This window comes from Phycodurus eques, chromosome 6 (genome assembly GCF_024500275.1).
Source record: "Phycodurus eques isolate BA_2022a chromosome 6, UOR_Pequ_1.1, whole genome shotgun sequence".
In the NCBI taxonomy this organism is placed as follows: domain Eukaryota; kingdom Metazoa; phylum Chordata; class Actinopteri; order Syngnathiformes; family Syngnathidae; genus Phycodurus; species Phycodurus eques.
Genome location: NC_084530.1, coordinates 15,248,597 through 15,264,684, shown reverse-complemented (window position 1 = coordinate 15,264,684; position 16,088 = coordinate 15,248,597). Strand labels below are relative to the sequence as shown.

The window sequence follows — 16,088 nt, the reverse complement described above, 5'->3', positions numbered from 1 at the left end:
TTAAAATCAGTATTAAAATCAAAAGAATTCTCTGCGGGGGCCTAGGGGATCCCCCACACCCTCCCTACAATGTTTTTATTTTGTCACCTTTTTCATGCCTTTGGTGTTTGCAAGTCTGGTTGTACATTTCATGCGGCTCTTTAATTTATAGAATAATTTAGTGTTGCTGAAGTGTTGTCTGTCTAATTCCCAAGAGTGGGAGCAGCATTGTGATCCTTTATTTTGCGTGTTTGTTGTTCACCTCTCTGCTCTTGTTCTTTATTCTCAGGAGTTACGAGGGCACTCTGGATGGTGATATGAGTGGTCCAGGGGACTTGTACTATTGGGGAGGAGGTGCCCCTATGGCACAGGGTGAAAGAGGAAGCATGGCTTCATTGGACAGCACTCTGAGGAAAGGCCCAGGTCCAGGTGGCTGGCGTCAGCCAGAGCTGCCAGAGGTTGTTGCCATGCTCAACTACAGGCTGGATCCAGTCAGGAGCAATGCTGCTGCATACTTGCAGCATCTCACTTACAAGAATGATAAAGTAAGATAAGCATGTACAATCACCCATACATTTATAAAGGCTGTCTATATGTGATTTGGGTAGAACAGACTATAATTTAAATCAAGTAGTTAAATGTTTTTTTCAAGGAAAAGTACCATCTCTTCAGCCAAGACTTGTTGCTGGATTTGTGCGTATTACTAGTCACTTTTTTCCCGCTTTCACATTTAATTATTTAAAATGTGAGGGCACTTTATCTAAAATTATATACCTCTGCGCACAAGACATACATTTCCGATGTACATCACTTAGATAAAGCCTTTTGTCTTTAGGTGAAGTCAGAGGTTCGACGATTGAAAGGGATCCCAGCGCTCGTTTCTATGCTTGACAACCCAAATAAAGAGGTAAGTTTAGTTGCTCTGTGGTCTAATGTCTTGGGAACAGTGATTGTGATTTGTGGTAGTCGGGGTAAAGTGTCAGGCTTGTGGGATTATTTTAGTTATGTAACACTGAAACAATTTATTGATAGGCATTATGCTCCTAAATTGTAAGACAAATTCTGAATGAAAGAGGGCCAGGAATAGATGTCTGCTTCAGCATACAGCGTTTGGATGTTCCTGGTAAATTCTGGTAGGTCAGCATTGACTCAAAATATAGTTTGTCTGAACATTCTTTGGTATTTTGAATTGAGTACAAGATGTGGCTTGTATCACTGACGAGAGTTTTAGTAATAGCAGTCACAACACTGCTTGAATGAGGCAAGGAACTGTCGTAATTTGAATGAACACTACATAATGAAAATACTGTTCATTCATATTTAGCTCGCTTGATGTTATGCTGGTGTGTGTCCAAAGATTGCAGGAGAACTGGATCAGGCCACCTGTCTGCTCCTTAACCTTTTGTGTAATGCAGTAAAGTCAAAGTTGCAATTGTAAGGGTACTTGGATGTGGCAATATTAACATTTTATAATCATTTCTGTATGATGAAAACTGTCTATCACAGGTTCACTACGCAGCCTGTGGAGCGTTAAAGAACATTTCGTATGGTAAAGATCCTGACAACAAAATTGCCATCAAGAACTGTGACGGAGTGCCTGCCTTAATTAGGCTTCTGAGGAAGACCCATGACCAGGACCTTACTGACTTAATAACAGGTTAGTTGTACACGGTCAACACAACTAAATGTGTATCATGTGGCTGTGACTTTTTATTCCTGTATCCCTAAAGAGTTTTGAATTTCATGAAAAATCTTTATTAAAATGCAAAATGTCTCAGGGACACTTTGGAACCTGTCATCTCATGACTCGGTAAAAATGGAGATTGTGGACCACGCATTACACGCCCTCTCCGATGAAGTGATAGTGCCTCATTCAGGCTGGGAACGTGGGAGCAATGGTGGAGGAGGGGAGGAAAACTGTAAGCCCAGACACCTGGAGTGGGAGACAGCTCTCACCAACACAGCGGGCTGCCTGAGGTATGAGGGCAAATAAAGAACGTCTAAGATGGTATGTATACACTATATTGCCAAAGGTATTCGGTCATCAGTGTTGACTCAGTTATGAATTGAGGTGACATCCTATTCTTAATCTATTGGGTTTAATATGACATCGATCAAACCATCTGCAGTTAAACATCTTAAACTCTTATGGGACAGTTTTCCACAAGGTTTAGGAGTCTGTTTATGTCAAACACGACCGGATACACTCTTTACCATGGCGACGACAACAACAATGGATCGCGCCGTGTGTATTATAAGAACAAAATGGGGAAAACCGTGTGCTAGTGGTCACCGGTGCTCGGGAGAGGACTTTAATTCAAGGATTGCTTGAGGTATGTTCACGTACTTTAAATACGATACGGCTCGCAAGCAGGCAACAAAACGTTATGTAGCCTAGCAAGCTAGTGCCAGCACTAACGGTTGTACGTAAAATTGCCAGCGGTCTGTCGAATCATGCTCTAAAGTTTTGGTGTGTGTGTGTGTGTGTGTGTGAAGTAATTTAATTACAATGAAGTAATTTAATTGCAGTAAGTTAGCACCCATTATTTCTGTCATGTTGTAATGTTGGTTAGACCTGACTTGACAAGTCATTTAAATAGCATTGCTCCATCTTGTGATTGGATCGGTTATCGTTTTTTTAAACTCGATCGGCCTAAAAAATCCTGATCGTGTAAAGCCTAGCAAAAATTACCATAAACACACTACTTAACCTTGTTGAAAACCTTCCCACAAGAGTTGAAGCAGTTATAGCTGCAAAGGGTAGACCTACATCATATTAAACCATTTGGATTTAGAATAGGATATCACTTAAAATCATATGTGAGTCAAGCCAGGTAAGCGAATACTTTGGCAATATAGTGTATCAGACAAGCTGTTTTCATGCAACTGATTTAAAGTAGATGAAAGGGGAATGATTCGATTTAGAAAAGTTGAATACGCAAACATAAATTCTTCAAACTTTAATACAAACAAATAGAAATATAGGGCCCTTATTGAGATCAGGGATGGGGAGTTTCAAGAAGGTACAGCAGGGCATTGAATACAATGTAAACGTGTTTTAGTCTCTGACACTCATCCATTAATTCTGCGCTCGGCTGCATGATATGCATGGTATGGTGGTGTTCATCTGTAAATTAATGTAATGCAGAAGAATAACTCAGATTTTATTAAATTTTTTCCTTTGAAGAAAAACTCTTAAAAAGTACTGACTGAGGTGAGCGATTGAAAAGCCCACAGTGGTCACTGAAATAACTTGAAACTGACCAAAGTAAAATAAATAATAATAAATATATAAAAAATATAAATAAATATTTTTACTTAAAATTAACCTAAAAAAATCGTGAGCCAATAAGCCCATTTTCACACAATTTCTGAAGACATATTTTTGGAAGGACTTTTTAAAATTTTTGTCTTCACGTTGGCTGTAGTTTTCCCAAAACCTAATTATTTTAGGGAAAAACCCAATGTTTGTGTGTGTGTGTACGAAAAGCCGATATGCATTGAAAAATGTCCGCGTACGTGTGGACATGGCCTGGAAGGATATGCCTCTCCTCTTTAGAAGCACGATTTTTTTCCTTTTCGTGTTTCTTCAAGCCTTACAAGGCTTGAAGAATTTAACCCACGCTTGAAACGTGAGCTGCATTTCGCAGGGGTAGTTTTGCTGGTGTGCTAGCATTGTGTGCCACAATCTTTTTTTGTTTTTTGTCAGTTACCTCTTTAGTTTCTCAGTTCCCTGTTTCGTCTAGCCTTTTCAATCGGCTCATCCGTTAAGTTTCACATTTTTATTTCTGCTCGTGTCAACTTTCTTCCCATGACAGAAATGTGAGTTCGGAGCGAAGTGAAGCAAGGCGGAAGCTGAGGGAGTGCACAGGATTGGTGGATTCTCTCATGTACATCGTCCAGTCCCAGATTGACTGTAAAGATGTTGACAATAAGGTACAGTATGTTCAGGATACCTCTATTACGGCATCATTAACATTCACATGGGAATGTCTCGTTTATTTTCTTTTTTTACCTATTTGCAATACTGTTTCCATGTTCATCTACCTGCTATTTCTATACAGCTCATAGAGAACAGTGTGTGTCTGTTGAGAAACCTATCCTATCACGTGCATCGTGAAATCCCAGGGTGTGAGCGGTACCAAGAAGCTGCACCTGTTAACCAGGGCCCGGCCCCGTCCAGCCAGAAGGGCGGCTGTTTTAGCTCACGCAAGAGTAAAGGTATGTTTTATGGAGAGATTAAATCCATCAGTTTAGGTTTATGACCAAATTTAATATTGTCACGCTTGACTATTGAGTGTCAGCCTATAGGCAATCACTCCCACCCGAACAAGTTTGTACAGGAATGTTGAGAATGTGAGAGCTGCTGCTCAGCTGCTGTGTTTGTGTTTCATTGAGAATATAGGTTTATTTTTTTGGGGCTTCCATTTCATTTCTTAAATGATTTTTTTTTATCTGTGACAGATGCCACACATAAAATATAAGGCGATATCAGTTTTGGTCGTGTGTGGTGTGCTCCCATAAACTCGACACTGGCCACCACACACAGATTGTTCCGCTGCTCATCTTGAAATGTCATGTGATCTCACAAGAACGAAGGCGGGCACACACTACTGTGCCAATGTTTGCCGAGCGATGCCGAGGGAAATGGAGGCAGAAGTGGTGTAGATAGATAAAAACTATGGGGAAACCCACTTTTATACAAAAAAACGACATTGTGTAAGACAGTTTGTTTTCATTTTCTGTTTTCCTTGTTCGTCAGTATAGGGCACTTCTTTGATTAACTATATTCCGTTTCACGTCACAATTCTTGGGAGATGTCTGCTTTCCTCACACATTTGAAGCGTTTTGCATCGAAAATATTGAACACGTTCATCACTAAGATTGTCAGGCCCGATCTGTTTCGGACCCTAAAACCGTGACAAATCCACACTTAGCACATCTCAGACATAAGGACAATATTATAGGGTAATCTTATGAGGCATAAGATTGTCTGACGTTTGACATGCTTGGTCAGGAAGGGGCAAAATTGGCACAGAAAACAGGCTGATTGTGTCTACCGGGACTTAGGCACATGGGAGAATAGTGCCCGTAATGCATAATTTAATTGCATACTTTAAGGCAGAAGGTACGCAATCTGCTGACTGGTAATGTGCTTATTAATGTATATATTGTTTGTGGTTCACATGATAAAACTGCTATGCATGTAGCATTCCATCATATAACTTGAGGTAAATATCACCTAGAATGATGTGGACATTCTCTCCAGTTGGTGCACCGTGCACACTATTTACATTGTTGGCTATGTAGAGTCGAGCTTGGCACACACAGAATGTTTACATATTGACTAGTGTCGTCTCTGTAAAAGATTGTAGTGTTTAAAAACATTTTAGTGCCCCTCGATTGCTTGTATGTCTGGCATGTCATGCTGCTGATTCTTGTGGCTGGAATCGTTGGTGTTGGGGCAGATGTTAACTTTTTATCCTAAGTATTGGGTCTTTTTCTTTTGCTTAAATGCTTTCTGTTCATCAGTCCTCCTCCTCTATTTCTTCTGATGCTCTCCACTTTTCTCTCCCTTTCGGCGCTGGGCTTCAGATGAGTGGTTTTCCAAAGGTAAGCTTACCATGATGTGACTTTGCGTTTTCTGCTCGTCATAGTAGTCACTGTAGTACTAGTTGTAGTAGTTAACAGATTATAGTGTTCTCCTTTTACTAACATGCAAATCATCTCTCTGAAATAACCAATTTACTAACAATAAATGTAGATAAGTCAAGGCCATCTATTGGTCTAATGTTCTTAATTCTCTAAATTTGTCTGTTCCAGGAAAGAAAGATGAGGATCCAGCTGCAGACATAATAGACATTCCAAAGAGGACCACACCTGCAAAAGGTAGCTCTAGTTTAATCAACATTGTTGGATTGTTGTTTGTAAAGCCCGGACTCGCCATGTAACTCACCAATCGATGTTCACTTTGGCGGTAACGAATGACTAGCGAATCACAATCGAATTTCGTAACTCCTTGTACTATTCCGAAATAGAGACAGGTCTTTCTCCAACAACTGAAAAATTTTGATTATTTGAAAACAATCTTACAGCACCCTAGTTAAGTCATGGTCGCAGATTTTGTCACAACACTGTAGAAGAGGCATTTTGGCTGGCGTGAGCAAAGACTTTCCCTCTGGAAAAAGCTGTTTCCAAAACGCTTCTTTTTAGTTTAAAATGGCTTACTTTAACCAGAAACCCTCACCGCATTGTGCCAGTGGCCTGTTTTAAGCCGTTCTTGGTGCCGAAAACCGCGTAAATCCACGCTGGCTGGCAATATCTGCTTCTACTAAGCCAGCTAGTTAGCCTAGCTGCTATTTAGCGATAGCGCTCGTCAATCATCTGCCATGATGTGTTGAATGAATCTTACATAACTTTATCCAATTAATTCTGCCACGGTAGCATTCTGCCATAAACATTCGTGTAGCTCCTCCTCATCAGATGCTTTGTTTCGTTGAGATTATTGTCTCTGGGGAGATAGCTCCGTGATCCATATGATGAGCTAGTCGCTACTGTAGAATGGCGGCTTCGCAGTATTGCAGCTCAGGTCAAAATAAAATACTTAGATTCATTCTCATTCAAATGCGAAAATTATGATTCAGGATTTTTATTTTTTTCTTTCAAGCAGAATCCTGAGTGAATCCGAATTGCAACTCAATCTTTCCTAGTACTAGTTGTTAGCACTTGTAGGTTCTGTCGTCCTGCCTTCCTCTCCCTGATTTCAGTAGCTTTGTTTCCTAGCTCATTACCTGTTGTGCTACCGTGTTCCTCCCTCTCTGCCCTGTAGGCTATGAGCTGTTGTTCCAACCAGAGGTGGTCCGCATCTATACCTCTCTGCTCAAGGAGTCTAAGAACCCCACCGTGTTGGAGGCCTCAGCAGGAGCTAGTTCAGAATTTGTGCGCTGGACGCTGGACGGTACATCCTTTCAAGAAGCGCTTATTTCATCTAGCTGTACACAAATGGAGCTATGCTCTCAAGTGGTAGAAATCTGAACTAAAAGATACATGCTTTTCCATTTGTCAAGTGTTGACATTGTGAAATAAAGTGGAATGTTGGGTTCCGTTACCCGGTTTGCAACCTGAAACGTGAGCAAATTGAGGTAACGTTTCCTATTTAAATGAATGGAAATGCAGTTAACTGGTTACGTGTGCAATAGTTACAGCTAGCCCATACAGATGGCTGGCAAATATGTATAGCGTTTTTCTCAACACCAAAAGGCACGTAACTTAGGTACACACAAAGACAAGTAGAGGGGGGGAAAAAACAAACAAAAAAAACCTTATGCATTGTAGTGCAGTCCCTCTGCGGAAACTCGCTACTACTACATTTAGCTAGCCAGCAGTCTGAAGCCATTGAATGTCTGCCCAGGATCCACGTTCATCCACGATATGAGAGCTCACTGGTGACAGTGTTATTGAGACTTCATGGGCTAAATACATCCTCTTCCCTTCCTAACATGCCATCTCAGACACTGCTCTGGCAACCTTCGGGAACACTTGGGAAACATCGGTGCATATCCAGAAGTGTTTCTTCTTCGCGTTTGTGAGCTTGTCTGATTCATGTGAGTAATCATTGTGTGTACCAGGCCTTAAGGAAGAGTAGCCTACTGTTACTTTAGAAAAATATGAATCAAGTAGACCACTAAATTAGTACAATTGGGGGGGGGGGGGGGCGCGGACACACTACTCAAGTACTTAGTATCAAAACTTAGAATTTTAGCTATTAAAATCAAGGCAAGTTTCACCAGAAGAAATGGTCTTAAATTAACTTTCTTTGTTTACACACGTGAAACAGCACAAAAGGCTCACCAGGCAGAGAAGGCATGCCAGCTGTTCTGTTTTGTAGTGTGTATGGACGCATACTGTAGATTGAATGTGAGGCCAGGGGTCTTCTGGCTGTGAGTCACATGCTGTTGTTTCTGCAATGCTTCATGTAAATAATTCACTTCGAAAATTGTGGGTGGATCACGTCTCTTAATTGCAACATTCCCAGCGCCTCGATGCTGCGACCGCAATGCGGTAATTTTTCTCATGCTGCCATATTAAGGAGCAGCTCAATTGTCTTTAATGCCCATCGAGGCGTGATGATCGAGCATGGGCAGTGAAGTAAAGTGACACCATACAATGTGCACATAGTTAATGCCTCTCATTCACCCATTTACTTATATGGGAAACAGATTGGCACCAAAAACGTAGTATTTAAATCTGATTACACGTTTACTCCCACATACAGTATATTTCAATATTTATCATCACAAGTGTGAGATACATTGGTAACTGTAACTACTCATGCAAACGCTAAAAAAAAATACTGTTGTTTATCAAATGTATTTTTCTGTATGTACATTTAATTTTTAGACCTGTAAATGTACTTATTTGTGTTATAAGTGAAAAAACATTTTATCACTCCAATACACTTGACTGAGCAAGATTGCATGACTTGACTTAGGCCTGGTACACACAAGGATTTTTCCACTCTTACAAGATTTTTTTTATCTGCTACAGAGCCCAAACATAAAGATAAAAAAATCGTGCATTCAACAGTTTCGGTCGTCGTGTGTGGTGTGCTCCGAAAATCTCAACACAGCAGATGACACTCATAACGATTCTGTGCAAACGCCGAACTCGAAGTCTTGCATGATCACACAAAACCCAAGAAGTAGTGCCAATGTTTCCCGAAGGTTGCCGGGGCCGCGAGCCTTATAAAATGGCGTTGTCCTCAAAAAAAAAAAAACTTGCTTTGGAAAATACTTCTTGCCGTCTGGGGAACCCGCTTTTATACAAAAGAAAAACGACATCGGGTAAGACATGCTTATTCTTATTTACAGTCGTTTCCTTTTCTTGAGTCAGGGTACTTCTTGATTGGCAATATTCCCTTCCACGTCACAATTCACGATGCCATGACTCTGGATACGTCTGCTCTCCCCCACACACGTGAAGGCTTTTCGTCGTAAATATTGAACGGGTTCCTTGCTTAAGATTTTCGGCCCCGAGCTGTTTTTGACACTAAAATCAGGATGAATCCACTCTTAACACAAGTCAGACCTAAGGACAATCTTATAGGATAATCTTGTAAGACTTAAGATTGTCTGGCGGTTGACATGCTTGGTCGGGAAGAGGTAAAATTGGGACAAAAACAGGCCGGTTGTCTTTGTGTGTGTACCGGGCCTTATAACTTACTTGAACCAACAAATGACTTGACACAACTTGCTTATGAAATTTGATGGTGGCCTTACTTGACTTGTGTAGAATAAACGGAGGCAGCGTGTTCACTCAATATGAGTTGGTGCTAGCAGATTTCCTCTTCTTAAAGCCATTCTGGGAGCTAATTAAGAGCAAAAACCAAAGATACAGTAGCTTACTTGAGTGACTGAGTGAAGCACATAGCCAAGGATGTTTGTGTACAAGAGCTGCAACTGATCCTTCCGCGTGTCCATGCCAAGACGTTTTACAAATTTTAATTAGTACAGTGGAACCTCGATAAAACGCACCCCAATATAACGGATCTCTGATAAAACGGACCGTTGGAACTGAAAAATGTGTCCAAAAATAGTTTCCATCTGTCACTTAAAATGCCATTGACAAAGTCTATTAGTTCCAGAATTGGCCGCTGTGGCGCAATGCAGGCAGAGAATGGGAGAGACGTATTTCCAGTCACAGATATACAATAATAATAGATCCTCTCGTGTCTATGTGGTGACCATTTTGAATGTGGGTCATTGACGTGGCGGCCGTGTGACGATGGTAAATCTATTATCTATTGCACAGAGCAGAGAGAGAGAGTGGCATGGATGCAGCGTTAACTCTGAGGAGTACAAAGCACAAATCTTTGGAGTCCGGAACATGCTATTTTTGGCGCAGTAAAATGTTCTTGTCAAGCCGTTCGCCTTTGGCAACTGATTTGGAACTAGGAAGCGCAGCTCATGAAAGCGACTCGCCTATGATGAGTACTGTACTGGGCGTTTTAGGCCGCGAAAAAAGTAATCAACTATATCGCACGACCCCCTGCCCCTATTAGTCCGTTCTATCAAGGTTCCACTGTACATAAATAGAAGTATTTTTCATCTAGATTTTGTGAGTAACCGGATTTGGTTGTTGTATAAACAAGGTTGTTTATAAGCGGAGGGTCCAATTTATATCAGGTCTTGTAGAGTAATGAGGATTAACTCCACAATTGTTATTGATTGTTATAGTTAATCTCTGCCAAATACCATTTGGTGTATTACCATTAAATAATCCAAAAGTGGTACAACTTAATGTGCATCTCACACACTCACCATTGCATTAACTATTACTGTATGTGAAGAAAAATGCTGATATTGTAACTAACATCTTCCAACTGGTTTTGAAAATAAAAATGTATCTGTTTTTGTGCAGTATGGGCGGTATATCCGTGCCCTGCTACGCCAGGAGAAAGGTCTGCCCATGATGACTGAACTACTGGCTCACGGCAATGACAGAGTGGTTCGAGCAATGTCAGGAGCCCTACGCAACCTGGCGATTGATGCTCGTAACAGAGACCTACTGGGTGAGATGTGCAGCTCCCTATTTGAATAATATATACTTTCCCATTGAACTTGAACAGAACACAGTTAACACATTTTAGTGTTGTTCTGCTTGTATGTTGTCAGGTAAGCACGCAGTGCCTCACCTAGTGGCGAACCTTCCTGGTGGCGGTCAGAGTCAGCCCGTGCGAGCGCTGTCAGAAGAAACAGTGGTGTCTGTGTTGAGCACGCTTCATGAGGTGCTGGGCTCTAGCTTGGAGGCTGCAAAGACTCTCAGGGCCTCACAAGGAATTGAGAGGCTAGTCCTCATCAATAAGGACGGGTAGGGGTCTTTATAGAATTGTAGCAAGCAGGGAATTTCTCATCTCGGGTTTGTTTGTGTGTTTAAGTACACTTTTGCTTTATCACCCTGGCATCACCAGCAATCGTTCAGAGAGGGAAGTGCGTGGAGCTGGGCTGGTACTGCAGACTGTATGGGCCTACAAGGAGCTGCGGCGCACTTTGGAGAAGGATGGATGGAAAAAAACAGACTTCATGGTGAACCTTAACCCTCCCAGCAGCAACACGAGGACCAATGGAGGATATGAGGACAGCACTGTGCCTCTCATAGGTAAAGGTCAAACAGCAAACATTCAAGAGACCTTTCAAATGTACTGCTTAGTTGCCCTCAGTCTTCATTTTTGTTGGCACACAAAATTAAACTTTTTAAAATGTACATTGTATTCATTGTCACACCTATTCATATGTTTACATTTCCAATTAAATGAAACACTGGATATGTTCCAGTACCACAGGTTTGTGTCTTTCCCCTTATATTTTTATGAATTCTGCCTCATGAAGAACTAAAGGCTTTTTGTGTACCAAAGACTGCGACGCTCATTGTTTTTGTATCTGTGTTCAGGTGACAAAGGTGAACGAGAAATTATTCCAATGAATGACATGGGACCAGGCGAGTATTAACACAAAAGGCATTCACACGTAACCAATTTGTATCTCACTGATGGTGATTATATACTTGCATGTCTTAGAGGTTAAACCAGTGGTTTTACCATTACAACATTCCATTACAGACACACTTACTGGTGTTTTGAATATGCTACTCCCATTAGACGCCTACTCCACACTGGACCAGCGAGGGAGAAGGAACACTCTGGACAATACAATCGAACCCGATGATAAAGATGTAGTGCAGGTATAAGGCCTAAAACTTTAAAGGTCCCTTTCCATCAGCGTTTAAAATTGTTTTTTTTAATAATCGTTGATGTCATTTTTTTGTGGTTTGCATTATAATTTTGGTTGGAAATGCCAAAAATGTAATTTTTCAAGCTATTCTAGTTGGCCTTTTCCACCTGGCATTTGAGATGGTTGGATTTCTCATGTAAATAAGCTTTGCTCTGGTTAGATCGTTCATCTTCCCTAATTTAATTATGGAAAACAGCTTGGGTCTCATTGGTACATATCACAGCGCCTGCTAGAAAGATAGATAGCACATCCTTCGATGCCTAGTTCAGTTGAACAAGACTGCGTGCAGTGTGGAGTCACTTCCAGACGTATCGGCTCATGCACACACACCTCTCTGCTCATGCCACAGCCAACTTTGAATGTTACTTTAGCTACTGTTGGGTTTGCTATATAGTGAAAATAAACGGTTAACATGCTCACATAGAGAAATATGATAGTCATCTTTTTATGACCCTTTTTCATTGTCAGCTGTAATGTCGACCACGGCTGGCGACAATGTATGCAAGCTTTCCTATTTCATCCACCATAGTTGCATTAAAATTAAAAATATAGTTAAATATTGTTGTTAAACACAACATATGTACGCTATACTTTATAGAGTGTATTTTTATGGCTCTGCAGCAGCTGAGACTCTGTCGCTTAAAACCCGTAAATGCCGTATTCCCGTTCAGCTGATTTGACTGGGCGGGTAACAGCCACGAAGTGGTCAGGTATAATATGAATATAATTACCAAAACTACGTCACATTTTAATATCACACCCTGGGCTCTTTGGAAATTTAAACTAAATCACATAAGATTTGTAGCTATTTGCAGCCATTACAGTAATAATGCAAACTTTCCTTTGGGTTTGCATATTTGCACATGATACAGCGATCAGTTCCCTCATTAGCAGCGGTGAACGTTACTGTGAGAAGGGACATGCGCTCACACGCCCACAGAAAGCATGTCTATGCATGTCTTCAAGGAGCACTTGATTATATATTTGTCTGGCACATGACTCACTGCTGTCGTTTAACGTGCTGAATTAAAATCAAACTAACATTTTGTAACCCCTCTTTTTCCATTTTTGACACCCTTATTTCTTAAATGTACACATTTGTCTCTTAAACCTTTGAATTGTTTTCACAACATTTTATTAATGTTTGCTCCTTGCTTTCTGTCTGTTCCTTTATCCCACTAATTTTCTTTGTGACCTTTTCTGTCACACATACTTTTTTTTTTTTTTTTTTTCTTCTATCTCCCAGGGAGTGAGGTTTGGGGCGGGTCGGGCCTCTTTGCCTCTACTGGATTCGTATGATGGTTAGGCTACACCCACTGTCTAACTGCATGTCAGCGCATGGTATGTTTGTTTCACGGGGAGCTGCGTTCAACTCACTGCATGGCCTTAATTTTCCCGTGGTGTCACCAGTGTGCTTCCATTGTACTGTAGCAACAGTGTTGTCCAAAGTTGTCTATAATTTTGTGACATAGTTGTCATTAGCTGCATGATTGATTGTGTTCTAAAATATCTGCTGTGATTCTATTAATGATTATTTCTGGCAAATGATTTAATTCTTGCCCCCCCTTACAGAAAAACTGATAGTGTGCATTACAAAGCGACATCCTCCCGGCCACTGCCCTTGCTGAACTGACAAAGAGGGACCAGAACACTACCAAGGGGACAAGCCACCACCATTTTCTTACTCTCCTCTGTCCTCTTCATGCTTTTGCAGCACATCTTCATGACATTCCTTCTTTTTGCAGCTGACAAGCCAATGAAACACCCAAAAAACTGGAAAAGTGATGTGGCTCTATGACAACAAGATTGTGACACTTTGACCACTTTTTACTCTCGAAGTCCCTACACTACACAACGAGAATGAGTCAGATACTCTGATAAAGACCCTTCTACCCTACATCTCTGCTTACCGACACTACAACTTGCCTGGAAAACACTAATGCTCTATTTCAGGTCTGACAGTTGGGATTGGAACATGACGTTTGGGGGAAATTGTACATGAATTTGTTTAAAAGAAATTTAGGGGTTGTGTAATTCCCCCCCCCCCCCCCCCCCCCCCTTTTAATGGGTGTGGACTACAGAAAGATTTGTTACCATTGAGAAACTGTTGATTGAGTGACTCTGATACATGGATTTGTGTTTTGTAGTGGTTATTCCTGTTTTTGCTTTGTGCTGTATGACGTATACATGTGCCAAATGACAATGCCGCCACTATAACTGCCATTGCTGAATTCTCCTTTTAACAACTTTGATGAAGCAGTCATCAGCTTTTTGTACAAAGTTTTTCTTTGTGAAAGTCCATCCCTTGGAAGCAGGGGCATTCTACAGTTTCTGTATTTGATATCAATATACATGGGTGTAGGTTTTGACTTTGGGGTATCCTATGAAAGATTATGAAAATCTTCACCTGTGTTGTCTGATATATCATGCTAGCTACCGCAAATCCCTTACATTTGTAATTCATCAGAGGCAATTTCTTTTATTTGCAAAGTCCATAATCTGAATGTGTAATACAGTACTGTTTTTAACAGTGATTGTGTGGGCCAACTGGAGTGCCTTGAATACTCAGGACAGGTATGATGGGTGTGTCAAACCATAATGTGGCTAGTCTATCACTGTCTCACGATATGGAATGCTGGCGTTTTGTCTTCTCCCAGTTAATGGAATACATCTGTTTTTGAGTAAGCGTTGATTTTTGTTAAATGTGGTTCGAAAACAAGATTCTTGTGTTCTGTATATGTGCGCCACAAACACATAGCCTACCTGCCTTGTAAGTCGACAGAACACCACATGCGAGAAGAAAGTTGTCTTTTTTTTGCCCACATTTTCAAGTTCTGTGCGTATTCTGTAGAGGACAACACACACTAGTGCAAAGTAAGATGTAGATAATAATGAAAAAAAAAAGCACGAGGTGATGTTTCCTTTTGCTTCAGTTTTTCCTTGCCAACTGCCGAATTTTCAAGTTGCCTTGAATAGTGGACTGACAAAAAGAATGGTAAATTGGAAGGGATTGTGTTGGTTTCTCTTAGGAGGCATAGACCAGAAATTTCCTGTTAGATGGAGGACGGAGAAAAAAAAAATAAAAATAAGTTAAAGCACATTTATACGACACACACACACACACACACACACACACGAGAATATTTGTTAATTTTATGGCTATGTATTTTTTTTATATTGATTTGGGTTTAATTGTTTTGGGTGCATTGGTGAACGCATATGCAATCAGTTTTTGTTAGATTGAAAACATTTGTCTTAATTAGAAGCTTAAGAAAGATCCGACTTCTACTATTGGAACCTTAACATTGAAAACTGATTATGGACGACACCTTAATATCTGCCTTGGCTCTTAAAGTTGCACATTTATGAATGACTTACTAGCTAATGTTGTTTTTAATAAAAAAGATGATTTTTGCCTGGTTTCCACTTTGTGTTTATTTTGTAATTGTAGAAATAGTCCTTCAACCCTTGCCAACTGTGCGCTTGTAGTACTCCGCTATGACGTCACCTTCACCTGCCTACCCCAAGACGTGTGGCGCCATCGTTAGGAGGAAGCTAACGAACTCGGAACCCACGATAACAACACAGATATTGAACATAACTGTGTCAATTTCGATATAGCGATTGCGTTTTGGATACAAATCCGTTGTGTGGCGAAAAAAAATTGCAACCGACAATAGAATTTTGGTAAGCCACGCATTAATGCTAGCTGCGCTGTTAGCAATAGACCCCACTTAAGCTTTTGGTTCACCATACTTTTGTGCTTTGGTAGTGTTACATATTTTTGCCTGAACTCTGCTATTAGTAAGAGAGTGCCTAATTTTTGCTTTAGTTTCTTAGAGACAAGCCACGGCTAATTTTCACTTAAAGCGTTTGAAAAGTTCAATATTTACGTTTTTAATTTAAAATGTTCCAACCAAGACCACGTGGAAAGGACCTTAACGGGTCCGTGTGTGTGCTGCCGCCTGATCAGACGAGAGGCCAATGTTCAAGTTTGGCAATTAAATGTTTTTAGCATATTTTATGGTTTTCAAATGTAATCAGATCAGCCCAAACTAGCAAGTAGAAGACTGACTGTGTGGACGCTTTTGTTTGCAAGCAACACTTCATTGCTCCCAATGCCAATGGAAACATGCAGCACTACCATTTGCGGGGCTACGAGATGAAGCTTCTTGGAGAACTCCAGAAACAACAAAACAGCGCCCAGTTCTGTGATACACTTTTGCAAACGGATGGTGAGGCACACAGGGTATAATTCTCTTTGAAATTAACTTTAAAGCTTAAATCTGAAGTGCATTAATTTGTATCCATATTTGTCTT

General features: G+C 40.7%; 1 protein-coding gene across 1 annotated transcript in view; it reads left to right on the top strand.

Moving 5' to 3' along the window:
* ctnnd1 (catenin (cadherin-associated protein), delta 1) overlaps window positions 1-15,183 on the top strand; it is a 39,657-nt gene extending 24,474 nt beyond the window's left edge. The window contains 16 exon segments of the mRNA XM_061680634.1: window positions 269-524; window positions 815-886; window positions 1,486-1,636; window positions 1,758-1,956; window positions 3,798-3,915; window positions 4,044-4,200; window positions 5,575-5,592; window positions 5,803-5,868; window positions 6,809-6,906; window positions 6,908-6,937; window positions 10,399-10,549; window positions 10,653-10,848; window positions 10,949-11,136; window positions 11,428-11,475; window positions 11,636-11,718; window positions 13,341-15,183. Of these exon segments, the coding sequence (XP_061536618.1) occupies window positions 269-524; window positions 815-886; window positions 1,486-1,636; window positions 1,758-1,956; window positions 3,798-3,915; window positions 4,044-4,200; window positions 5,575-5,592; window positions 5,803-5,868; window positions 6,809-6,906; window positions 6,908-6,937; window positions 10,399-10,549; window positions 10,653-10,848; window positions 10,949-11,136; window positions 11,428-11,475; window positions 11,636-11,718; window positions 13,341-13,349 (1,840 nt within the window). The 3' untranslated portion in view covers window positions 13,350-15,183.
* Window positions 15,184-16,088: the final 905 nt, after the last annotated feature.